Below are 26565 nucleotides of genomic sequence, written 5' to 3'. Positions count from 1 at the left end.
TTTGGAACTTCCCTGTTTTTTCCAAGTTTTTTGAAAGTTACCATTTAGAGAATTTTTCCCAAATTGTTTTAATACGTTTGAATAAAAATACAAATAATAATAAAAAACACAAATAGAAATACATTTCTGCCTTTTTTGTGTAAAATTTTCACCTGTTCCTACTTGATGTCTACATTCAGCATATCTCAATAGCCACTTAGCCTATACCTTCACTGAATAAAACATGGAATAAATCCAGAGAGAGATACTTGAGTCATGGTTTCCAAGAAACACAAGACAGACTAGATTATTTTGTGAATTTTGAAACAACATGACCTCCCAGGCCCTGCTCTGGTCCCCAGTGTCTTTTCTCCACACTCACCCAAGTCATAAACAGCGCTGTATACCACTCTCTCCACATCTCAATTTAGCTCCACATCTATTTTCTTTCTTTCCACCTCTCCCCAACTCATTCTTGGCATTTTGTACCTGTAATTCTCAGGCCATGATGGGTATTTAGAACATGTCATTCTGAACAGCTAATTATCAAGAGAAACAGGTCAGGAAGGAACAGATAAGCCATCTGAGCATCTTCATGCCACCCTCTCCCCTGCAGCATTGTGCAGGCAGTAGAGCTCAGAATGGCATGTACCTGAACCAAGCTTTTACTGACAGGTGAAAGCTGAAGTCTAAACCAACCTCTGTTATAATGGCTTTTTGCTCTTTGATTCTCTTAGCATCTTCTGAACATTGCTCAAGGCTGAAGACTTTGGAGAGGAGCAGAGGTTTTCCACTTCGGCAAAGAATGGCTTGGCATGTCCCAACATTGGCCACCGTCAGAGAAAAGTTGCTGGCTGGATCAGACATATCATGACGAATATAGCAAAGGACAGCAGAGGAACCCAGCTTCTGTCCAGCCATGCCCAGCTTCCTGTTGGAGGAGAAGGTGTAGGAAGGCTCCAGACTCCATGACAGGCATTCTGGAGTGTGGCCTCACCCCACCTAGCACATTAACCGATGCACCTATGCAGGTCCCACCAGGACCAGCTTGCTCACTGTCCTACCTGTGGGAGACCAAGAAGGTGTTGGACATGAACATCGTGTCCGACTGCTGTACCTCCTCCAGGAGCACATCAGCCATGGTGCACTGCAGTAGACGTGGCAGCTCCTCATTCTTATCACCATCAAACATGCCATACACAGCCTCCACTCCTTCTGCAAAGCTTCCCATTGCCAGCGTTGACACACACAGCCTGTTAGAAAACCATACGGGCAAAGCTGATCTGCCTCGAAGGATTGTATGATCCCCAAAACCACGGCCATCAGGCACCTTGTCACGAGCACTGTTCTCACAGGGCATCAAAGCCACTGACCCTACATCCACTACATCCACTGCCCCATGAGATGTACAGCTGTTGCTTATTACTGACACTCTCAAATCCTCCTTGAACATGCTGAGGAGAGGACAAGGGACACAGTTTGCAAGAGAAAGCCAAAGCACCTCTGCTAGAGTGGGAAACAAAGCCTAAAGGTCCCAGAATAAGCATGACAAACAAGGAAAAGGACAGCACTGAGGCTTAGAGTTAGCAAGAATGAGCAAGAAATGGAGAGAGAGATGGATGAATTGTTCAGCATAACAGCAATGCACTCCACTTAGCACCCCGAGGAGACAAAGTGTCAGGGTTCAGACCACAATACTTACTTATTTCTTTGGCCAGCCATCTCAGCTATTCCATGACTCCAGAAGGTGGAAGTGAGTGCTGAGTCAGTTGTGAGGGAGGGCTTAGCATCAATCTTCAGAGTGGTAATGTGACTACGGAGAGAGAAGAAAAAAAATCACTTCTAGATGCCACGCTGAATAGCTTGTGGCCAACGGACCATGGACAGTCTAGAATTTTAGAGAGCAGCCTGTTGAAAGAACTGCACCAAGAAGTGCTTGACCTTCTGGAGATGTCTGACTATTTATGCCAGATACAGGTGGGAGAACCTCATACCACTTGAAAAATTCTTTGTTCGTTCTGACAGTTTGAACCCAGCCCTTTCCTTTACCACAGCTTCAGCTGCCTAAGCAGGGAACGTTATACCATTATGCAGTGCTATGATACATACATTACTATTCCATTTCCTCTCCTGGGAAGGGTTACCCTTCCCTGTGCCTGTCACTAGTGGCTTAGCATCTCCATGACTCACCTGAAGATGTCCAGTGTCTTGTGTTCTAGAACCAGGTTTGTGTTTCCAGTCAGGTCCAACTCTTGCAAGGTAGCTGGCAGTGCCTCAGGAATGAGGATTTCAGTTAACTCATTGCAACTCAAGTCCACAATCTGCAGTATCAAAAAAACAAAAACAAAAAACAAACACAACGACAAAGAAAATATTCTGTTCTCTCGTGATCAGTTACTCCACTGCTCCTTCCTAACATGATATATATATTCCTGCTACTGGTTGTATCTCTCAAACAGGTCATGAAAATGGAGCTGACCTATCAGTAGAAGAATGATTTATAATCATCAAATGCTCATAACCTGCAATAGCCAGGACTCTAATACAGAAAGAATGGGTCACACTAAAGATAAGGCCTATACATACAAGTTCACCTAGATAAATAATACATCCTGCTGTCTCAAACAGTACACAAGAAATACACCAAGACAGAGACAGTTCACCTCTTTCATCTTCGCTATCTGTCTTCGGTCAGTTATGAGAGGGAACAGATCTAGAATGTGTATCTCGTTCCCTCTTCGCAAGCTAATTGAGAAAAATGCTGGGATCTCCAGTTCCTCTTCTAGCAGCTACTCTTCATTCTCCCACCCAAACTTCTTCTCCTTACCTGCTCCATAAGAATACCTGAATATGGGGCAAATGCAGGATCTCTGGAAAGATACTGATTTCATTTGAGTGTGCAATAAGAGTATGAAGCAGCTTGCAGTTTGCCACTGTTGTGGGAATTGTTTTCAGTTTGTTGCCACTCAGATTCAGCTCTTCCAAATGCTCCAGCTTACTGAGTTTGCTGAAAGGGAAACAAAAGAATACCATATCTTTTAGGCCAAAAGAATACCATATATTTTGTCACTTTTTAAACCCACAGACATAATATCCATACACACTGCCCTTTAAAATCTACATTTCTAATTCATTGATTCGAAACCATGTATCTGCCAAGAGACCAAAGATACTGTACTTAAAATTCAGGGTCCCCAGATGCCCAGCTTGGATTTACACCAGACAGATCCCTTCCCCTGACTTCTACAGCACTAAAGCAGAAGACTGTAAAGTCTTAATTTGAAAACTGTCAGAGAAAACCTAAGCTGTGTCAGTGTACTTTGTAGGAATAAACAGATTTACAAGACAGTGGTTCCATTGCCTAACCAGTATCAGGGAAAATCATAGCAAAGCTTGCATTGATGCAATCAATATTGCATTAATTGTGCTGATGTAAAAAAATAAAAGTGATAATATAACAGATTTTTATTTTTTTTAAATGAGACTACAAATTAAACTGACAGAGAAGTCTACAAGTTTAGCACTAACCCTACACTACACTTCAAAGATACATTTGATACCCTAAGACTGAATTGCAGAAGATACTGAAAAGTAATCATTAAATAAGAATTCAGTGTTAGTCCTACTATTAGGGTCTTGGCAGGGAGCCACATTTGAATCAATGACAGTCAATGAATCAGTGATTAAAAGGAATATATGCACACATGAAATTAAGCCTAGAAGAATTTGCAGATAAAAAACATAGTGGAATTTCAGTTTCAACATATAGTAATATGAGCTATTTGGTAACTTAAGATTACCTTAAAAGCATGTGATTTAAATTAGCTAAGTAATGCTATGCACACAGAAACTTCTACAAGTTGCAATAAGACAGGAAATAGTCTTCAGAATCCTCAGGGGACTCAGATGCTGGCAGACTAAACTATCTTTGCTTATGATTTTTAATAAAGCATTGTCCAAGTTCTGCTGTCTGTATAGCCAGAAAAAACATCAGAATTTGGAAAAGGTTCAAAGGATCCTTCCCTACATTCTAAGAAATTAAAAAGGCTGAGTATACTTACAATTTTGTAGGAACACATGGGAGTCTCTAGCCTCATAACTTTCTATAGTAAGCATGGATTTCTCACTATTTCAACACCAAATTGTGAGCCTAGTGCATGAATTAACTCTTGCCTCCATCGGGCAAGAGTTCAGACAAGTCTGGTTAGGGACCTTTTGGCAAGACTGAGAAGCGAAAATATGCAGCACAACAAGCTGCATGCCAGTAACACTGAAGTTGTGAAGAAATAATGCCTCCATCCCCACACACACATCCACCACAACTAAGAGGGTAGGAACCACTGCAGCCAGCAGTACTGTGTGCCAGCTCCCCCTTAACGTTATTCCTATGTGCACACATGGGGATGGCAGGTCTCTGCCATCAAGCCAAAGGGATAACATCTTGCTTTGACAGCAACTGAAGCACAAAGTAAATGCTCACCTGGAGGATGCTGACTGCCCATCTTGCCCACCAGCCTTATGTATTTACCTTGCAGGGAATGCCTGTAAGTTGTTGTTTGCCAGATGCAGGATCCGTAGACTTGTGTGTCCCGCCAAGACAGGGATGCATTCATCTGTGAGGTTGTTACTGGTCAAGTAAAGCAGCTGCAGCATGCTCAGACTCTCCTCCCCTGTACATGCAGAGGGCAAGGACTCCAGGTTGTTTGCAGATACATTCAGGTACCTGAGGCTAACCACAGCAAGTGCAAAAAAACCAGACTTCATCTAAACCACTCTATTAACAGCAGGAAAAACAGCTATGTAATTGCCTATGCAGACAAAGCAACAACACTATGCAACTCAGAAAACACAGCTAACATCCCTACTCACATTAAGATTTATGAGTCTACAAATGACTTACTAGCTACATAACATTGCAGATGCACATAGCATTTTACAGTAAACAGTGGGTACTGAAGAGCTGATGGAGAGAGCAGGTAACATTGGTGGAAGCAGACTACATAAACTCTTGCTTAGAGTCTTTTAAGAAGGGTTGACTCATGTCTGAACAGACAAACAGTAAGGGTCACTGTTGCTGTTCTCCCATGACCTGATGTGTTTTCTGTTATAACGTCTGAAAATCTGTGTGTCTTGTCTTCTTTGCACCTGAATTCATGCACTACTTTTAAAGACAGAGCTCTCCATGCAGTAACAGGATCTTAGAAACAGCTGAAACTGAAGTTAATACACTGGTTGACTGCCAGGTTAGGCAAATATCTGTTTTCCTGTAACTAAACAGTAACATGGACTGATCCCTTCACATCAGCTTGATGATTTCTCTCATGGCACCTAAATTAACTCCTCATAAAGCACACTCATTATCTCCTATACAAATGGCAACAAAGCCCATAGCACCTCACAAGGACAGTCATGCAGATACCATTAATGGCCTTCACAGCTTCAAAGGTTAACACAGTCAGAAGATGCATGTTACTGTCACTCACTTCAGAGCCTTGACAAAGAGCATCTCAGGGAGTTCAGTCAACAGGTTGTGCTGAAGATCCAGCACCTCCAGTGGAATGTGTTCTAGAAGAGGTGGGAGACTCTGCAGATTATTGTGCCCCACCATCAACTTCCGAAGGCTCAAGCTGCTGAGGATCCTATAAAGACACAATTTACTATGACAGCTTGGTTCACTCCACTTCACATCCACATAATGGGAAAATGGAATATTTAATCAGTTGTAAAATGCAAACAATGACAAAGCAGAAAAACATATGTAGCAAGATAATTCAGTCAATTTGTGCTCAGAGGTATATCTGCATTTCCCTCTACGCTACTACAGATCTGTAATTTGTGACACGAGTTTATCTGTGTGCATACACCTAACATTCTCTCAGGTACATGAAAAAGAAGAGAAAAATCACAAAGGATGAGTTTAAATTCCCATTTAAACTTGTAGGCAGAAATAAGTGACAACTTAGATTCAGGCCTTTAAGAGGCTGCTAAGTACTCCTGTAGTATTTCTGAGGCTGTTGTCACATTTACTTCAATAATCACTACAATTCTGGAGAAGGGCTTCTATCCTCACTAACTGCAAAGAAAATTGAAAAAAAAATCAGAAAGGGCACCTGAACACATCTGAACATAGCCTAGAACCACCCTGCCCATTTGGGTGAGGTTTTAATTTGGAACTATATCCTTATGGATCTGTACAGAACGGCTTAAAAACATTAAATGCTCACAATTGTTTCAGGAAAGATACTTATCCTAACATCCAACCTAACCTCCCCCAGAGTAACTTAAGACTCTTCTCTCTCATCTTACCATTTGGTGCTTATGAGAAAAGCCCAATCCCCTCCTTGCTATAGCCTCCTTTAATGTAATTGTAAAGTGTGATAAGGTCTCCCCTGAGCCTCCTCCTTTTCTCCAAGCTAAACACCCCCAGTTCCCTCAGCTGTTCCTCATAAGACTTGTTTTTCTGGACACCTCACCAGCTTCATTGCCTTTCTCTGGACACACTCCAGCACCTCTATGTCTTTCTTGTAGTTAGGGACCCAAAACTGAACACAGTATTTGAGACGTGGCCTCACCAGTGAGGAGTACAGAGCAACAATCACTTCCCTAGTCCCACTGGCCACACTATTTCTGACACAAGTCAGGATGCTGTTGGCCTTCTTGGCCAGTTGAGCACACTGCTGGCTCTCATTCAGCCAGATATCACCCAACACCCCCAGGTCCCTTTCCACCAAGCAGCTTTCCAGCCACTCTTCCCCCAGCCCGTAGCATTGCATGAGGTTGTTGTGTCCCAAGTGCAGGACGTGGCACTTGGCCTTGTAGAACTTCATACAGTTGGCCTTGGTCCATTGGCCCAGCCTATCCAGATCCCTCTGGAGAGCCCTCCTACCCTTGAAGATCAACACTTGTGTCTAACTTGGTGTCATCTGAAAACTTATGGAGGGTGCACCCAATCCCCTCATCCATATCACTGATGAAGTAGTTTGCTTACCTTGATGGGAGTTCCACAAGGAGGTTGTAGCTCATATCCAAAACTTCCAGTTTCTTCGCTTCACAGGCCCAGTCTGGGACACACTGCAGCTGATTGCTGTCAAAAGGAGAAAAAGCTAGACACGAGCACTCCATATGGAATATGCCCTGTTTGAGTATGCCCTGCACAGCACTAGTGACAGCCAAACAAAAAAAAAAAAAAAGTAGAAAACGAACAATATCTGAGCTAGTCATGAGGAATTTATCTCATGGCCAACTGCATAATGCAAATTGAGCTGGTGCATGACTGGTAGAAAATACTGTTGCAAGGCTCTGATGATGAGGCTTTTGTTTGTTGAAAGCACTGACATAGAACTAGCCACCTTACGCTACCTTGCTATTGCGCTTCAACCCAAAACTGAAGCAAAATGTCATCAGATCCTCTGGGCATCCTATTTTATGGGTCCAACAATGCTGCTCTTGTGTGGATGTAAGCAATAAAGCCAACAGTGATGATTACCAGCATCCAAATGTTTGCACAACAGCTTCCCACCATTTGGCCCAGTAAACTGCCACAGGTTCAGTGATCCCTATTTGGCTTGTTTTGCTGATTACAGCCTACAGCTGAAGGACAGCTAATCACCAAGACACGTCAAACCGGTTCAGAGGGGCTTCTGGCCTGGGACACATTCAGTGTTGGGTTTTCCCGTTCTATTGTGAAGATGAAGTGCCTTTTCTCAATTGCTCTCAACTCTTTCAAAAGCTTAAAAGCTCCAGAAAATTTCTGCAGAAAACAACGAAGTGTTCAGATACATGCTTTATATTCTGTACTGTACAGTCACTTACTGGACGAGTTCTAGACATGTCAGTTGACCAGGAACTGGATAAACATTGACGGAAGTAAGACCTGAAGAAATAAAGCAAACAATTATGACTGCAGAGGGGAAAACATCAAAAAAGCACACAGACTAGCTAGCAAGTGAGACTCTCAGCCTTACTCTGCACATACTCAATGTCTCTACTATCCTTCTTAAGAAAGAGTTCACACTTCATACATCTTCTCACTATTCCATTCTCCATCTGCCACACGGGGCACCAGAACAAGGGAGAACAGTACTTCTTTGTGGACTCACAAGCAGTTGTTACTGGAATACAAAGTCCTTGAACAGCAACTCAGCAGTATAACCTCTCCCTGTTACAAAGCCAACGCACATACATCCAGAATGTGATCCCTATGAGCTGACCTCACAAGACCCATCATGTATGGTCTCACTACTGTAAAAATAATTGTACACGTTTCTTTTTGTGGGAGACAGCAAAGGGCTGCTTCTTTTACTCCCAAGGCTTGAAGGAGGAAGGCTGATGAAGAAGGTAAACAGACGTACAGTTGTTGTTGGCATAAAGGGCACGGAGGGAAAAGCCACTCAGCGTCAACTCTTTTAGCTTATTCCGTTCACAGTGCAGCTGCTCCAGGCTGCCCAATGAGCTGAGATCCAGGTCTGTCAGACGATTGTCTCGTAAATCCATGTAAGTCACAGATTTATTCCCCTCTGGAGTGTCATCCACTGCTCTCTTCAGGTTGTTCAGCCTAAACATTCAGAAATAAGAGGTACAAAGTCAGAAAATAGGACACTGAACACTGTATGTGAGTAAGAAGAGAGAAAAGGGGAGAACTGGTGAAGGCTAACCCCAAAGTACAGTGAGATATATGAGGAGCAATGGTGGATTTCAGGCAGTGAATATGATGAAAAATGGTTCCTATGTCTGCACTGCTAGATGAAACCATTCTACTAAATTTCCCAGAATTTAAGAGATTCTGAAGACTACAGTTTAGAAATTTGAAGCCAGGCCAATGGACAGTTACTTAGTACTGACAGAGCAAGCTAATACAGAGACCAGATAATAGGCCGCCTTGCCATAGACAGAAAATTCTTTGTCCCTCTCTGAGAGCTCTGCAGCTGGCAGCCTCAGGAATCAGGAATACATGTATACCCCTAATATACCTCTAGAGGAAAAAATGCGACAAAACAAAAAAAGGCTAAGAGAGATCAAAGCTAAGCTCATGGTAACAGCATATGAAAAAAAGGAAACTAGAGTACTAAGTCACATTTCTTGTATCCTTGCCCGTGGCAAGGGGGTTGGAACTAAAGTCCCTTTAGGTCTTTTAAGGTCCCTTCCAACACAAAGCATTCTGTGATTCCATGACTGAGTTGCTTCAGGCATTGCTCAGTTAGCCTAGTTTCTCTAAGTGAATCCTGCACACCCTCAGAAACAGAACTCCCTAAAAGTTAAAGAATCAGTAAGAGGTGAAAAAAACAGAACACCCAAATTATTGCAACATGTACCAGAATTTACGCAGCTCTTCTGCTGTAAAGAGAAAGCAGTAATCTGGCTTGTGTGTCTATTCGTAAGTGCAAGTTTACCCCTTACCTCAGGTCCACACTTTTGATGTGACTCATACGGTTCAGCACTGCAAGGTCCAGGGTCTCTAGCAAATTCCCCGCCAGTGCTAGTTTATCTAAAAAAGTTAGTTTCTCAAAAATTGCTGGTAGCTCACGGAAGTTATTGAAGGAAAGCCCAAGACAGCTGAGCTGCTGCAGACTTCCCAGCTCTTCTGGTAAGGATGTGAGGAAATTCCCATCTAGCCAGAAGCTCTGGAGACTGCAGCAGTGGAAAAAAAAAAGAAAGTAGTTCAGCAAAGAGTACTGAATGTCACATTTTGCATTTTCAGTGAATTCACCTGCATAACTGCAAGGTCTCAGTGTGGTTATTTTTAATGGTATTTATGGATACAGTTTTTATTCCTGTATCCGTAAAGTCACTGGAGTAATATTATCACTCAAGTAATAGTCTTGGAACTGCATATACACAACACCAAATAGTTCCTAAATTATTTTGGAGGTAAACTTCTAGTTATGACAATTTTTTATAAACAAAATAAAAATCACTACTTGTGTTGTAAATAAAGGATATTTAGTTAATCATTTGGTTTTCTACGAATTAAGAACTCATTTAGCATGCTGGACAATCTTTAAAAAACCTATGACAAAGTAAAAATTAAAAAGACAGCAGTAACACAACAGACCTCTCAAAGCCCATCACTTAGTAACAGAAACAATAAAGTCAACAACATCCAATCACTGAAGTCTCATATCACTATTGTGGCACTCAGTTATGGCACTTATGGCACAGTTTAATCACAATTCCTACCACACTAAAGCATTGATAACAGATTTTTAAATTCTAATCTCCCCAGCAGCCATTCAGAAAATAGTATTTCCAGGGTAGCTTTCTGTTACAAAATAAATTGCTTTGAAGTTTGTATGACTCTTGAGACTCGAGCCTCCAAAACACAATTCTTTTCTTATGACCACATTCCAACAAAGAACTTTCTCAATGGTGCTTATCAGTAGTAAAAATGCAGCTTGGGGCCATGAGAAGTTCTTATAAAGAAGAAGTGCTGAAGGGGTCAAGAAGATAACTGGACCAATAACTAAGTTGTAATCCTCTGAAAACTTTAAGTCGGCGTGTGGATTACAGTTTGTGTACAGCCAAAAGTCCGCTCTGGAAATGCCTTACGTACACCCATTGTAGCTGCAGATATTCTTTTTTTTTTTTTTTCTTTTTAAAAAAAGATAAAAGCTGGAGGAAGAACAGGCCACAACGAACCAATAGCTCAACACCAACACTTATCCATTGCAAAACCAAAAGAAGTAATAGCTTTGCAATTAAATTTATCTAAGCTTAAGCTTTGGTGTATCCTGAGTATTCACAGACAAAACTGGAGAAGTTTTCCTCCAGCGAATATTTTAAGATAAATTTTTCAGAGGGGATCGCCTAACTACTTTCATGTTAAAAACTTCCTAACACAAAAAACAATCAATTTTGTAAAAAGCTATCAAAACACATGCACCATACACTAGTGTTAGAAAAAGCACTAGTCCTCTGTGAGAAATTACCACTGAAAAGTTTTAAACAATAAATTAAAACTTTAACAAAAACTGCATCTGTATAGAAAATGATAAATACAAATATTAAACAGAACTTTGGAAAGTCACAGTCCTCTGCAGCCGCAGAAAAACATGCATTGACATATTTGAGAAACAATAATCACAAACTGTCTTCAGACAATGCTTCATTTGCATGTTTCCTCATCTTTTCTACATCAGCATTTGAAACTGTTTTACACTAGTGATTAAGGAAGTGTAGCTGAGACTGTTCTTATACCTTAAACTTGTGTACAGTTAAAAAAATCTGCTATCCCTTTTGTGTAAAACACTTATAAATACTTCAGTGATATAACCGGCATGTTCTTGCTTATGTAAATGAGGTCTCAGAATTCTGACAGGTGTGTATATTTTTATGTAGTTCTACAAAGCCTGGTTGATCTTTACAGATATTCACTGCAGTAATTTGTGGTTTCCGGAAATGTCCTTGACAGCATAATCTTTAGAAACTTCTAACTGCTCTTATGTAAACATTTTTTTTTTTTAATGTTTAACCAATAAGGGAACACCATAACAGTAAAGAGAACAGAAAAGGCTTCACTGGGAATATATTCATAGGCTTAGAAGCCTTCAAGTCCATTGCAGTTCAGCAAGGTGGCACTTGTGGTTCAAGGCATGGTAGCTGACTGTTAAGTGTCCTCCAAGGCCACTTCAAAACAGACAAAATCCATTAGTCTCCACTATTACAAAACTGATTTACCACAGTGTGTTTTAGTTAGTAGAATAGACAGGAAGTCATCACAAATAATGAGCAGTAACTTGCTATATACCAGTAACTTTTTAAAAGACAAATGTATAAAAGTATTGTGATATCTTTATTTGGAAGGAAAAACGAGCCTTATTGCCGGTCTTAGTTCTCAACCCTCTACTGGACTTGTATGTACCATTCAGTCTTCAGGGAAGAACTGGCTGACCAGCACTCATACTTTCGTAAGTAGCACCTTTACGTCAGCTGTGCTCAACTGAAACATTAAGAAAGTTTATGACAAGGGAAAGAAAAATACACAGAAAAGAACTATACACTCACTTCAGTAGTTTGCCAATCTGTGTTGGCAAGCAATGTAGTCCATTACAGGAGACATTAAGCTCTGTCAGAGTAGAGATCTCACACAGTGATAGAGGAAACTCTCCAAGTCTATTATGAGACAGGTTCAGGCTCTTCAACTGAGAAAACCTAGTGGCAAGAATATCAGTTAATTTGCAAATCTCCATGCTCTCAAAGCAAAAACTTACAGTCACAAGGTGTCTTTGTACACTGATGATAGTCATCTAAGTCATTACGTCAGTTTCTACACAAGTTTGATTTTAAGTCACTGATACTTTATATCTCAGTGGTAACACTGAAAGTGATCAAATACATTTTTACTGCAGAAACAGACAAGAACCTTTTAGCTTGATTCCTGGCAGACCTTCTATGAGTAACTGTTACTAAATTAGGGACAACTAAAAATCCTCAATTCAATAAATTTACCTTGCAAGAATTATTTGGAGTACCAATCTACCATTGTGAAGCTGGGGAAGACAAGACTAAAACAAACTGTGACTAGTCTGAGAATAGATCAGAAGAGGGGGATACCCTTTCAAGCTAGGCACAACAGAAGGCCTAGTAGAGCTGTAAAAGGGAAAGGCAAGAATGCTCTGAAAGCATCATAAGATGACGACATTATACTTCCATACCATCACATCTGCTACTCTCTTACAAGTTGAGAAAGTAAAGCTGGAGTCTCACAGGCCCTCTGCCCATTTCAAATGAACATTAACATTCAGAACTTACTGAGAAGGCTTTTTCAGATCTCCACTTCTTCCTACAGACTCTTACCCACAACAACAGCACTACATTTTTCCTCACCTTTTATTTTATACCCCAAAATGCTCTCAGTTTAGCAAGCAGCCTTATATTAGTATTGCATCCTGTCTATACAACCAGTGTGTCCCTCTACTAGACTCATCTGAGATAACATTTAACACAAAGAATTTGTGGAAGGGAGTTCACAAATACCATAAACTTTTGTAAGCTTTTATCTGCCTGCATTGCCCAGCTCTGCTTCCTAGTTCCTTCATTTGTTAGAGCTTCCTGAAGATCAATCTTTTAACATCCCATAAGAACAGGCAATACACTCCCTTCCCTTCATCCCTGGATGCACATGTGCAGAACTCCAAATGTAGACGAAAAATAATTCTTTGCAGACCTGCAAAGGGAGTCAAGACTCCCTGCTCCACATGATCTCATAAAATTGTGTCGTAGGTTGAGGTAGATGATGTCTTGACTGTAGAAGAGGTACTCAGGTACTTCCTCAAGGCTGTAGCATGAAAGATCAACCATGCTAAGTCGCATAGACACAACCTGAAAAGAAAAAGGAAGAGTTGCAGCTGTGCAACAATTCTTCTATGGCAGTCTAATGGTCTTAAAAAAACAAAGAATGTAAATTGTTTACTACTTGCAAGAAAATGAAAGAATGCTCTTGTATCCACCAAACACAGGTAGAGCCCATGCAGGAAATCAAGTCCATGGAGTATGAACTTATGTCATTTGCTGCTACTGTCTCTGCAAGCCCCATAACAAGGAGGCACTTCTTGATATCAACAAGAACATACACAAAGCTCTGCTTTGTAGGTACAACGGATGCTCACTAAAAGCTGGACTGTAAGAGAACCAACCTAATAGAGAAAAACATACCTCTAGTTGAGATAATTGCTGAGAAAGCATAGTCTCCGAGTGCCTTCCAAAGATACAAATTGCAAAAAGGAATCAGCTGACCTTCCAGTTTTGTCTTTTGGTGCTTACAGAACCTCTTTTTGGCCTACCTGCTTCTTCTGACTTATTGTTTGCTTGTTCAGGGTATAATATTGGAAAACTTCTGCTATGATGAAAAGGCTTCATACATTATACTTTTGCAACATTTCATAAAGCATCTGCAAATATCAGATCTCCTTTAATTAAATGTTTTTGAGGCTTTATATGCTTAATTCCAGATTTTATGACGTATTTTATCCTGCAACTCATTTCATATTTCATAGTATTATATATACGAGGTCAAAGTGCGGGCCAGCACTGTGCTATCACCAGCTAATTGTACTTCCACGTGGAATACAGACGCAGCTCTAAACAAGCTACGCTTCCATTGCTGATCTATGATCTCTGTGCTAGTTAACTCAAACCTATCAGAGTGCTATTCCAGGCCACAGGTCAGAGTCAGATATGGCAGCAGAAGCATTTAATAGGTTTTTATGGTTTTAGGGTTTGTTCTAGTGACACGTGATAAGCTATTCTCAGTAGGTGTGGGGGGTTAAAAAATGCAGAACTACTAGTCAACATTGTTGAACAGGCAGAGCCCCAAGAAAATGCTAAAAGAAAGTCTCTGTAGTTGTGAGTACCTAAGAGATGAAGAAAGCTGGAAAGCATCCCAGGCACTTTCTCCAGAACCCAAGTATAATGTCTGCCTGCAGACCAAGCACGTATCACAAATGCCATCTTACCCTCAGTACCCACCACCCCAAAGTACTGCAGTCTCTAGGCCCTCACCGTGGATGCCTGTCGGTGCCACCGCTGGCACTCTGCCAGCGTTTCAAAGGAGACATGGTATGTTTGAGCTTGTGCTCCAGCAGATGTGAAAGCAAGAGTGTACTGCCGACGTTTCATTTCTTCCACCTGCAAAGGGAGAAATGAAAACACAGCAGTCTGCCTAAACTCCAGCATTACAGTGGATCTGAAGTCTAGAGTACAGAGTACCAGTAACATTGTCTCTTGCTGAAAACTGTTGTGAGAAACACAGGAGTAAATCCTTCTTAATGTCTTTCTGCTGAAGTAGATCCCATAAATAATCATCTCCAGAATGGCTATTCATAACAAAGGCTACTAACATGAATTCATAAGCGGTGTCTCTTCAAGCATTTTATTAGCCTCAGGACTACCTATGCAAAGCAAGTAGAAAAGGGTTGTGTAATTGTCTCTGCACCTGATAATACAGTAATACAGCCTAGATTAACCTCTTGTGTATAATACCCATCATTATAATCCTTTCTTCCTTTCTAATCTACAGGAAGCTACCAAATACAAAAACGTCTTACCTTCCCTCCAACAAGAGGCAAGATGTGCATCTTCCCTGTGTGGCTATCTTTCACAGAGGATACAATGAGGCAGGTACCACAGAGAATTACTAAGCGTTCAGCCCATTTGTGCAACTGGGTCTTTCCTTTGCGTACATTATAGATTCCAGAGAGCAGGATGCGATCTAACTGTTCTACTTGACATGGCTTTTCTGAAGAAAAAGGGGACATTTGTGTTTACTTTCCATTTGTTCCTCATTCTCAGCTGTGAGTTCAAATAGAAACACAGCAGTAACAAGCATTATAAAAGGTGAGCAAAGACAAGACACACAGTTATACTTAAAACAAAAATCTCATGCAGAAGACAAGCAACTTAGGGCAGTAATGTCTGAAAAGCACTCCCTTTATGACTTTCAGCACAATGTTACCACGTAGTGCATTTTTAATCTACAGCTAATTACTGTCCTTGGCAAACTTACGCACTTGCCAAACATCTTTCTTTGAGATGCAGTAAAAAAGCGATTACAAACTCATTGAGTCAGCACCATCAAATAGGTGGCTTCTACTGTCCTTTAAAGGGAGGCTTGGGAAAATCAACTACAGAAGAACGGCAGTTATTTCCTGAAGATGATTTAAGTGAAAGGACTAGAGCACTGGCTGACTATAGCTGTGCTACGAGCACTGCTAGCCGTGGAGCACTAAACCATAGAAAAACACCAAAGAGCATGTATCTGAAGTACAGGAAAAAAGTCTTGGGACTAGCAGTAAAAGCAGGCCCGAAAAATGTGAAAAATATAAATGCCTCTTGTTGGTCCTTCTCCTGAAGGAAACGGGACTTTGTAAACATCACCAGAAATTAGGAAGATGGAAAAGATGAACCTGCATGCTAACTGACTATTTACCATTCAGAGATTATCATTTTCTGAGATTTTTCTCTTTTTGAATACAGAATGCTAGCTGCTTTGGACTTCCACTCTGAATCCCAGCTATTTCACAACTATAGATATGTGTATGAATGGTCTTAATCTCTACGGATAAAGGAATTCCCTGTCACTCTGCAGCTCCTAAGCTTGGCAACTCTAATTAAATACCTCAGGAATTGCACAAGCCCAGCTATAGCAACACAAGGAATCAAGAGAATTCCCCCACAGAGAGAGTGTGCTTGACACTCACGCACAATTCACACTTGTCACATCTGACATAGATGGACAGCCTGATGGCCCTGGAGAGCTTCTTCCATTCGAACTGTTGCTGAGGCATGTAAAAACCCCTCTCTGGGTCACTGACCTCTATGCTCCAAGTGACTTCCATTGAAGTGAAGACACACACCCCCACTCCTTCTCCCAGCCAATCTAACCTGTTCTTTCCCCTCATAAAACTCTTGGGTCCCTATGAGCATCTCAACAACCAGACTTCAGGAAGCATGCTTCCTTCCTACTGCTGATCAATGTAAGATTTCAATTAAAAGGTTCTACCACTTGTAGTCTCACCACTCCACCTGGGCATAAGGAACCCCCATGCACAAGGAAAAGAAACAACCACAATGGACCACATAAGAAAAGCAGACAAATGCAGAAACACACCAGAGAAATCCAAGCCACATCACCACAGTGTGAAGGAAATATGAAAGCTACTCAGTGCTCTAAGTAATGTTTCTCTGCCTGAAATGCATTACTCCTTTCCCTGTTCTCAGCTGCAGGCTTTGCAGAATTACCACATAATCCTCCATAGCATTTCCTCTCTTTATTTCCTCCCCTACCTTTAAGAACTGCTTTCTTAGCATCTGCTTTTAACTTTGTTAAAACAGGCCTCCTGAATAGTCTTCAACCATTATGCTTTCTCCTTTACCATCTCTTTCTAGGCAGGACTATCCTCCCATGCTGACAGAGGCTACTCATTTCCATTTTTTACCTACTTGTTTCCATGATGCTGAGTCACTGTTTCTGAATTTTCTGCAGTTCCTGTTCGATATACCCAAACTGCATTCCTCATTTTTCCTCTCAAAAGTTCTCTGCAGCCCTGTTCCTGATGACTTTATTTTAAACATAAAACAATCAAACGATGGCCAGTAGCTTAGTCAGCCTACCCAGCTGTGCGATGGAAAAGAAACTTTCTATTAAAACCTCTTGACTTTTTTCTGAAATGCAAAAAATAAGCAGCTATAACATTGAAAGTAATAAAATTATTAACTTCCTTACCCCTTATTTCTTTTATTTTCCTCTCCAGCGAATTCATTTTCTGACTGCTAGCACTGTGCACTAACTGGCCTATGACTATTGTTCTGTCATACCTTATGCACATGATATCCTGCCCAAACTGACTCAGTAGGCCACTCAGAAGTCTCACTTCTGCAATGAAACGCACTGGGGTTTTGATGGCAACTTGCATTTTTATTAACCAGCTGGCACTCTCACTCATTTTTTTTTACAGGCTGTGGAAGTATTTGGCCAAGACCTTCCTCACCCATATCCATATACACTTTGAAAATAGGCTGCAGTAGAAATGGCATACCTAGACTAAAATGCAGTGTTTCTGATCGCATTAGGAGTTCTAAGACATTCACTATGACATAAAAAACTATGGGCAACACAGCAATCCTGTGTCTTCCTATGGAGCTGTCTTTTCTCCAAGCCACAGACAGGGGCAAGAGAAGGACAAAAAAACCCTTTGCCTTTTCTACTAATTTTGAAAACTCATTATTTTAAGAAATGCTTTCTGATACTTTGGGTTCCATCTCATAGTTAAAGCTATGGGAACAGTGACACTGTGCACACATACAAGTTCTTACCACTATAAAAGCGGATCATACAGCTGAGATCAGAGTTTGCTGCCTCTTCCTGCATTCTGACAGGATCATCGAAACCCAGCCCAGCCAAGTAGTCATACACAATCTGAAGGGGTTTTTCTGTGGGCTCCAGCCTCCTGTCAAAACATACAAGAAAGTAGTTTAAGAGCTTGAACAAGTTTAAATATGTCTCATTGCAGCTAGAGTGCAAGGAATACTGACAGTGGTTGCTCTGCATCTCTCAAAAGGTCTGGCAAGCACACACACATGGGGTCCGTGCTTCCTGCTTGTTAAGCGACAATTGAGAACTGCAGCACTCGAAGAATTGTATTGCAGAAGGGAAATGGAGAGGAAAAACAACAGGTAAAAGCCATACAACACACAGTGATAGTTCCCTTTCCATGATTTAAGGAGTACCAGGAAGAAACAATGACAGGAAACAATACCAGAAATAATGCACAAAAACCAGACCCTAAATAATAATGGAAACCCTATTTATAATGACTAAAAGATTTAAAAGAACTGTACTTAAGTTTCTGTTCCAAATGCAGCTGGGAAAAAAGCACAAGAGAAACCTCCAGAAGAATCACTTCTCATAAGACAGAAAAAAATTCCCATTCTCTTTAGCTCTCATCAAATCAAGATTTTCATGTTTTGTCAAATTAACTTAAATGGTACATTTAAAGAAAAAGACATTTTTAGAACTGCAACAGATCATATAAAAGACTCAGGGACTAATATGGTTAAATAGGAATAAAAGATTTCTACCCAAACATCACGTTTAATATATTCAAAACTAAAAAGACATTTTCTGATCCTCTAATCTCACTGCTTCCAGAGACCGAATTATTTTCCAAAATAAAATAAAATAAAATATTAAAAAGAATTCCAGCTAAATTAGAAGTTTAACTTTAAGGAAGAAAAAAAAATAGAGAATGGTTTGGGTTGGAAAGGACCTTTAGGATCATGTAGTTCCAGCCCCCCTGCCATGGGCAGGGACACCTTCCACCAGACCAGTTTCTCAAAGCCCCATCCAGCCTGGCTTTGAACAATTCCAGGGATGGGGCATTCCTTGGGCAGCCTTTTCCAGTGCCTCACCACCCTCTGAATGAAGAATTTCTTCCTTAAATATTAATGTAAAAGATTAAGCACTGAAAATCTAAGATGGGAGTTAAAATAAATTTATTTACTAAAAAACAAAACAAAACAAAACTATCCTTGCTTCTAATCTATATGTGCCTAACTTCAGGCAACAGCCACTAGACCTTTACTTGCCTATCCTTTAAGCAGGTACATGCAAACCACAGTACATTTCAAACTTTCTCTTCAAGTTTTGTTTTGAAGCGTATCAACATTCTGGAAGTGCTAGCATCATGACTGTTCACTGTATCCATGCACTGACTACTTGGTAGCATAAAGACTCAACAGTATTTATATTCCCGGATCAAACCTGCTCTCACCTGTGTGGCACATTCATTCATACCTTTCAATCCACATGTCCTCTTGAATTGCGCTTTTTATGAGTTACAGCCCCCTTCCTCTACTCTTCAGTAATTAGCAAATTTGGCTTTTACATAAATATTTCCAGTGATATAGAAAAGCAATCTGCCCCAGAGAATACTGTATATTAAACCACCTATATCAACCTGTAGCACTGACTTCACAGTATTCATCACTCCCTGACTCCCTTCCTGAATTTTTGCCATCCTTTTTGTCAAGGATTATTAACAGAGCAACTGAAAAGCATACATCTACTTTTCTTTATTCATACACCAATCCTCCATTCAAAAAACCCACCCTTACACTGAATAACAATTTCTAATTTGTAAGGAATCAGCCAATGGGTTTCAATGGTCTGTGCACTGCTTTTCTATCAACGATATCAGAATATCATGCAGTGCAACAAATGACTAATGCCTTTGACGACCATGACTGAAATTTCAAAGCATCAAGTTTGTTCAATAAGACCTATTTTCTTCTAAACTTTGTTAACTTGCATATATCATTCATACAGCATGTCCTAACGTGAAATGTTTTATTACTTTATACTCCAAACCTTTCTGCTTCTCAGCTAAAGAACGAAAACCATTTTTCATTCTTTTTAACAATTATTCTCTAGCATTTCCAATTACTGACAGCCTTGCAGGCGTCATCTCATTATTAAGGCAGTACTGATTTCACAAAACATGCACCATTTATAAATATATAATCATCCAGACTTCCTCTGTAGACAATAGGACACGCCTCAAAAAGTTAAATGACCTCAGGTATTCCAAACATATACATTACAACTTTTCCACTGCACACACAGGAATTCTGGAGCAGAAACTCAAGCAGTTATGGTCCAAAACAACAAAGTTCCTAGCCTAAAAAAACAATGGGGTTGACATGCAGCTGATTCATAAATTACTACCACTAGATGTTTGCTAAGCCTAGCTAGGGTAAATTTATATATATTTTTTTAAACATGGAAATATATCTACTTCTTATCCAAAAGGCTGTACATGAAATATTCCCCCTGGAAGAAGTCTTTTGAAATAATCTGGGGAGGTTATAAGCAAGGACCAGATCCTATGCTATTCAGATACTATCCTATTTCCAAAACAAAATGGAAAATAGCTTCCAGTTTGCAGTCAAGAACGGAAATTCAAGCAGTGCACCATCAGCAGCACTCACCTGTACCATCTACACCATTCATTTGCACCTCCACCAACCATTCAGATACTGGTTATAGTTTTGGAACTCCTAGAAAAAGATGCCAATCCAGCTAAGGTAGAGAGCTCTTTGTACAATCAGCATGAAAAGCTCATTTCGTGAAAAGCTTTTTCTTTCCCTGTTTTGCAAGATGGACATGGGACAAGAGATTGGTTCAAAACAGTGCAATACTATCAGTGCTTCTCTCTTTGCATATTTCTTCCATTCAAATACAAGCTCTCAGTCTTTTTCAGGACCTTCAGTTGAGATCCAGAAGCTTAGAGAGCAAAGGACTCTCTAAGTATGTACCTAAGGTTTAAGTTATCACTTACTTTTTATGCTACAGAAACAGCAGCGAACATGACACCAAACTTTAAAAAGAACTTTCCGAATGTATTCTTAAGAAATGACAAACCTGTGTATCTGTCTCCTGTAACAGGCGAAGGGACTAGAAACTGGAATAAATAATAGTTGCACCAAACAATTCAGACTTTCACACACCAAACCCTGATGTTTCTATAACTTTAATTGCAGAAATCAAGAGGAATATGAGAGATTTGACTGGATCTCCAAATACCTACCTAAGTGTTCCCTTGACTACTCTCAGAGTCCAAGTCTTCTGCGACTAAAGCCTTGCGCTTGACAGAAAAGCAGCTTTTTCAGCACGTGACCCATGGCTTAGGAACTGTAAATGCTGAATATCATCATGAACAGTTCAAGTAGTCTGCATCTAGATTTCCTACTGTTACACCAAGAAAAAAATTAAAAATCCACTGAAACCACTAGTTTGGTTGCTGAAACAAACTGAAGTGTTTAGAAGCATGTATGTACATACTTGCACATCAGAATTCAAGAAGGAACCTTATACAGCAAAGGTTAAGCACTTTTCATAAAAACATAATATTCAATTAAATCACAGTTTTACAGTGCTTAACACTCTGAGGTACAGTACTGTGGTTATACCATCTTGAAAAAAGGAGGATACTCCTATGCTGCACACTTGCCCCCAAGATAGATTCTGTTTTTCATTGCTTTTATTCTTCTCATCTTTCACATCAGCAAGAATTACCGCTGCAGGGATCTTGTAGGATTTCAAAATGTTAGTTTGAAAAAAAACACACCCTACTTTTCCTTCTTGACCATATGAATCAGCTGATATGTTTCCAGAAATACCTTCACTTTTGTTTATTTCTAAACAAACAAACATAGCAAAAAGAACATTTGCAGTAATACCTACTCAAGCCTAATACCTAATACCAAACATCTTCCTCTCCATCGACATAAAACCTTAACTATCTGAAGCTCAGTCAAAAAGTTTACGCAGCATTACTGCAACTTCTAAGTTTGGTCGCTACTGATGAAAGGCAAGAGCCTTGCCAAGAAATTAAGCCTTCTGATTCTTCAAACTTGTCTGCAAAAAATCTACAAGCTATTCCAATTTCATGACCTGGCAGGAAGTATGCAAGATAACAGGAAAAAAAATACTGAAAAGCATGTGCACACAGATAATGACTTGCCCCTCAGTGCAGGGGAGTGTGGCTTGGTGAGACACCTCAGTGTGAGGGCAGAGTCGTTCTTATGGCACTAGCCATACAACCGTGCCCATGAGCACTAGCACAGAGTCCAGACATTTGCTGGTAACCCCACAGGTGCCGCAAAGGGCTTTGCCAAATAAAGCAATGACAAAACAGCTCGTTGCCTACTGACCACATTCAAATCAGGATATAAGCAATCCACTGAATACCTCTGGGGACACTCTGTGTCCTGACTGAACTGAACACTGGTCCAAGTTCTTGTTAAGAGCCATGTAATTTACTTAAAAAAAAATAAATATAAAAAATAGCAAAAGTCTGGAAAGCAGGAAAACAGAATACCAAAACAAGTATTTGGAACAAGTGGCTGTATGGCAATTTCTATAAAAAATTTCTATGCATATCACACCAAGGCCATACAGGTTCTGAACACACTGTTAGAGCTTGAGAAAGAAAAGTATGTTTTCCCTTTGAGAAACAAGTAACATGATATGCAACTTAAATTGGCACTGCACATTAGAAATGTGCAAAACATCTCATGAGCTGTGCCACCAAACACTGATACTAACACACATGGAGAAAACCATGGCAGTCAAAAGCAGCTGCAATTGACACAAACAGCCCACTATATCCACATCAGTATCACACAGCAGGTACTAGCCACTTCCCTAAGTCAGAGAAGCAGCTCTACTGAGTGACAGTGTACGAGTAATGAAAGAGAAAAGACAAAAAATCAGCGGTCTCACAGCAAGCTCTTCTTCATGAGCAAAAATCAAGTTTTCAAATCGTCATAGTTTATATTTTTGTTGTGAGGGGTAAGCATACCAAAAAAAAAAGTAATAAATCTACTTTTATTTAATCCTCTCCTCTGCAGGAAGGTCTAATTTCTGATAGAAAAGGAAATGCTAAACAAAGAAAAGATTCCAGCTAGAGTCTCTAAGTTTCTTGAAAGCACACTATGTAGGAGAGAAGAATGTTCTGACAGAAACTGACTTCCCTGTACACATACTTAAAAGAGAAATGCAGGAAATATCACGAGGACACCACAATATTTAAAGTGAAAAAGTTTTCTGTTATTCTTCCACTTACTGACCAGTCTGTGTTCAGTCTTCTGAGTCAGGTGCCAAATCAACCTTTGCCACTATCTATGGTTTGGAGAGAAAGTCACCTATTGATACTTAAAAAGGGTGAGGAATTCAGTTGTTTAGGAGACAAGTGTATCAATGGTAAAATGCAAACGATGCTTAACTGAGTAATCTGGCTCACGAACACATTATTAAAGTAGTCAGGCAAACTTTGTTCAAGGCAAGGATGATCTCAAGAGGGCACGGGGATATCTTGAGCATTCTGTCATCTTCCTGTGGAAATGCAAGCAGGTGCCATCTGTGACTGCTTCCTGTTACTAACAGAGATGGTTCTGAAGCATACCGGTAACTCCCATTTCAGGGAAGAGAATTTCTTCGTGGAAAGGGTTGTTAGGCATTGCAACAGGCTGCCCAGGGCAGTGGGGAGTCGCCATCCCTGGAGGTGTTTAAGATACACGTGGATGAGGCGCATAAGGACATGTTTAACTGTGGAGCTGCAGTGTTAGGGTGCATGTTGACTCAATGATCTAAAGGTTGTTTTCCAACCTAAAACATTCTATGACTCTGAGAAAATCCCCCCCACCCGAGTGGTAAGTAGTTCAAAGTAGTTCAGGAATCTCTTCTGTAGGCAAAGACGTCTCCTAGAATTACAAAAGCAACAGACACACAGTATCAAAGAGCTTTCCAAGAATCTGAAGACAAAACTTGAGTAGTGCATGATACAGCAAGATGCAATAAACTACAAGAAAAACATTTACACTGGTACTTGCTTCCAGAACTCATGTCGGAACAAATTTACCAAAACATTGCAAAGCCTGACACAGTCAAAGACAGGCACTGCTACCTAGCATGAGAAGAGACATGAGAATTCAAATCACATAAGCCATTTCAAGAGCTCAAAAAAGTCAAACATCCCTCTCTGAACAACCTCCAAGAGTTACCTAGTCTTCTTTGAGATCTGCATAAGAGGGTCTTTTTTTCTGAATGTTCGGAAGTTTGCTTGCTGCTAGAGTACAAAACAAAACAATTTCCTTATAAATACTTCAGAGCAGTTATTTCAGCTACCTCCATGACTGCAATGAAGTATCTGCTACCTCATACCACATTTATACTACCTTTCCCTAGTTCCTAAAGACCAGGCTGAGCAAAGCAAAAGGTCCAATAACTTTTTTCACGTATCCTTTTTAACAGTGTCATATAGACTCACAGAATGGTTTGGGTTGGAAGCCCTCCTGTTGTGTGTGAGGTTCCCCTCCCTCCTACCCCACCACGGGCAGGGACCCCTCCCACCAGCCCAGGCTTCTCTCCAGGACCCATCAGCCTGGCCTTGGGCACTTGCCCAGGGATGGGGGCTCCACAGCTGCTCTGAGCAGACCTGTGCCAGTGTTCCCCACCCTCATCATGATGAATTTTTGCCTTATATCTAACCTAAACCTACCCTTTTTAGTTTAAAATCGTTACCCCTTGTTCTATCTCTACAGTCCCGGATAAAGAGTCCCTCCCCACTACATCTAGCTATCTTTATAGTTATATACCTGGGAACTCTTATGAAAAAAAAAAGAAACCACCACACACACATACACAAAGCTAATGTATAAATCTTACATGAGTGACTGTTAAAGCACTTTACATGTTTCACTGGCTCAGAAATAACTGCCACAGCCTCCTAAATTGCTCAAGTTTTCTTGACACTGAAGCGTCCCTAAACAGAACATAAAGGTGGAGCATACAAACAGCACCTGTACCTACAAAAATGAGGTCATGTTTTCTGGTTGGAGCAGCTGCCAAACCCTCCCAGCTACAAACACCTATGGCTTGACTAAGGGAGATGTAAGCAGCTCACCACTACTTTGTTTTTTATGAATTACGTTACTCAGGCTGTAATCTGACACCTACCATCTCCGTCCTGCATTTATCTACTTACATACCAGAGAAGAGGGCCCCGCAAGACTAAAAACAAGTATTTCTTGATACCAACCTATCCTCTCTCAGCCCTCACCTGACCAGGTCTCCGTGAAGCTGCAAGAAGAGTTTTTTCTCTCTTCTCCATCACATATCTCGGAGGCGGGGGTGTCCACCGACAGAGGACCAGGCGTAAGTCAGAGTGAAGCACAAGACGCGGAATCGCGTCCGTAAACGTACCGCAGCCTCGTCCAGCATCCTCCCTCAGCCATTCCTCTTCGCGGGAGCCAAAGCGAGTCCTGTTCAAGCAGCTCCTGCTCCCGTTTGCGCTTCAACGTTTCTCTGCAAGGAACCGCGCGTCAGCAGCCGCCTCCGAACCGGCGCCCGGCCGCCCCCCGTGCCCGGCGGCGGCAGCCGGCCGCTCCGAGCCGACCTGCCCCCGCGGCCGGGCGGCACGGCGAGGCCCGGCCCGAGGCCCGGCCAACCCCCGTCTCCCGCCCCGCCGGGCCCCCGCCCCGCGAGCCCTCGGCACCCCGCGGGCCCCGGCCACTGAGGGGGCCGCCCGCCCCCGTCCCCGACAGCCCCGGCAAGGTCGAGGCGGGCATCGCCCCGGGGCGCGGCGCTGCGCTGCCGCCGCCCCCCAGCCCGCCGAGCTGCCGGGAAGGGCCGGCGGAACGGGGCGGCCCCCGCGCGGCGCAGGCCCCGGCCCCGGCCCCCTCCTCACCTTCAGCACCCGGATGCCGCCGCGGGGCCCTGCCCGGCCCCCCCCGTGCGCCGCCGCCGCCGCCGCCACCACCACCCCCGCCCGCCGCCGCCGCCGCCTCGTCCTCCTCCTCGGGCTCCGGCCTCCGGCCGCCTCCCTGGGCCCGGGCCCCGTCCCGGCCTCACCCCAGCGCCCGCCGGACGCCGAGACCTCGGACGGCGGCGGCGGCCCCGGCCCCGCTCGGCGCAGGCCCCGCCCCGGAAGCGCGCGGCCTTCCGCCGCCGGCGGGCGCGGCCTCGGCGGGCAGCGCGAGTCCGCAGCGGGCCGGGTCGGGGGTCCCCCGCGTGCGCCGGCCTGCCGCCCGGCCCCCGTCCGCGCCTTCAGCCGCGGCCCGCCCCTCGCCAGCGCTCGCTCGGAACAGCCCGCGGCCCGCCCGGTGAGCGCCGGCGGTGCCGGCTCCAGCGCGCTGCTGCCCGCGGCACCGGGCAACCAGCTCGGCGCCGTGCCCGTGCCCGCTGCTGTTTCCGGAGCTTCGCTCCGGGCACTGTCCGCGTCGCCCCGCCGCCGGGGGCTTAGCGCTGCGCCGCGTTGCGCTTCCTTCAAGCTCCCCGCCTGCCCAGCGCTCTGCTCGCGGCCCCATCGGGGGCGTTAAAAGAGCCCCCGGCTGCCCCGCGAGCGCGAGAGGCGTCCCTGCCCCCGGCGGCTCGCCCCCCGCCAGGACCGGGCCCACAGCCGCTGAGCTGCTGCCGCCGCACGAACCGCGCCTGGGTGCTCGGCGGGAAGCCGGGGAGCTCTCCTGGTCAGAAACCGGGAGCCGACCGGCAGCCTGGCTTAGCGGGAGGGGTAACGGGCGCTCCCCAGCGCA

At 42.6% G+C, this 26565-nt stretch overlaps 1 protein-coding gene across 1 annotated transcript in view; it reads right to left on the bottom strand.

Annotated features, from left to right (window-relative positions):
• The window catches only part of PHLPP2 (PH domain and leucine rich repeat protein phosphatase 2), a 28370-nt gene extending 2030 nt beyond the window's left edge, over positions 1 to 26340 (bottom strand). The window contains 20 exon segments of the mRNA XM_032195815.1: positions 679 to 910; positions 1044 to 1232; positions 1682 to 1792; positions 2170 to 2300; positions 2824 to 2986; positions 4508 to 4708; positions 5463 to 5618; positions 6968 to 7063; positions 7792 to 7852; positions 8331 to 8533; positions 9376 to 9606; positions 11980 to 12126; positions 13142 to 13296; positions 14476 to 14601; positions 15021 to 15211; positions 17788 to 17921; positions 25095 to 25128; positions 25131 to 25175; positions 25178 to 25326; positions 25886 to 26340. Of these exon segments, the coding sequence (XP_032051706.1) occupies positions 679 to 910; positions 1044 to 1232; positions 1682 to 1792; positions 2170 to 2300; positions 2824 to 2986; positions 4508 to 4708; positions 5463 to 5618; positions 6968 to 7063; positions 7792 to 7852; positions 8331 to 8533; positions 9376 to 9606; positions 11980 to 12126; positions 13142 to 13296; positions 14476 to 14601; positions 15021 to 15211; positions 17788 to 17921; positions 25095 to 25128; positions 25131 to 25175; positions 25178 to 25326; positions 25886 to 26340 (3210 nt within the window).
• Positions 26341 to 26565: the final 225 nt, after the last annotated feature.

The sequence above is a fragment of the Aythya fuligula genome, chromosome 12 (genome assembly GCF_009819795.1).
Source record: "Aythya fuligula isolate bAytFul2 chromosome 12, bAytFul2.pri, whole genome shotgun sequence".
NCBI lineage: Eukaryota > Metazoa > Chordata > Aves > Anseriformes > Anatidae > Aythya > Aythya fuligula.
This window is presented reverse-complemented; position numbering and strand designations above follow the sequence as displayed.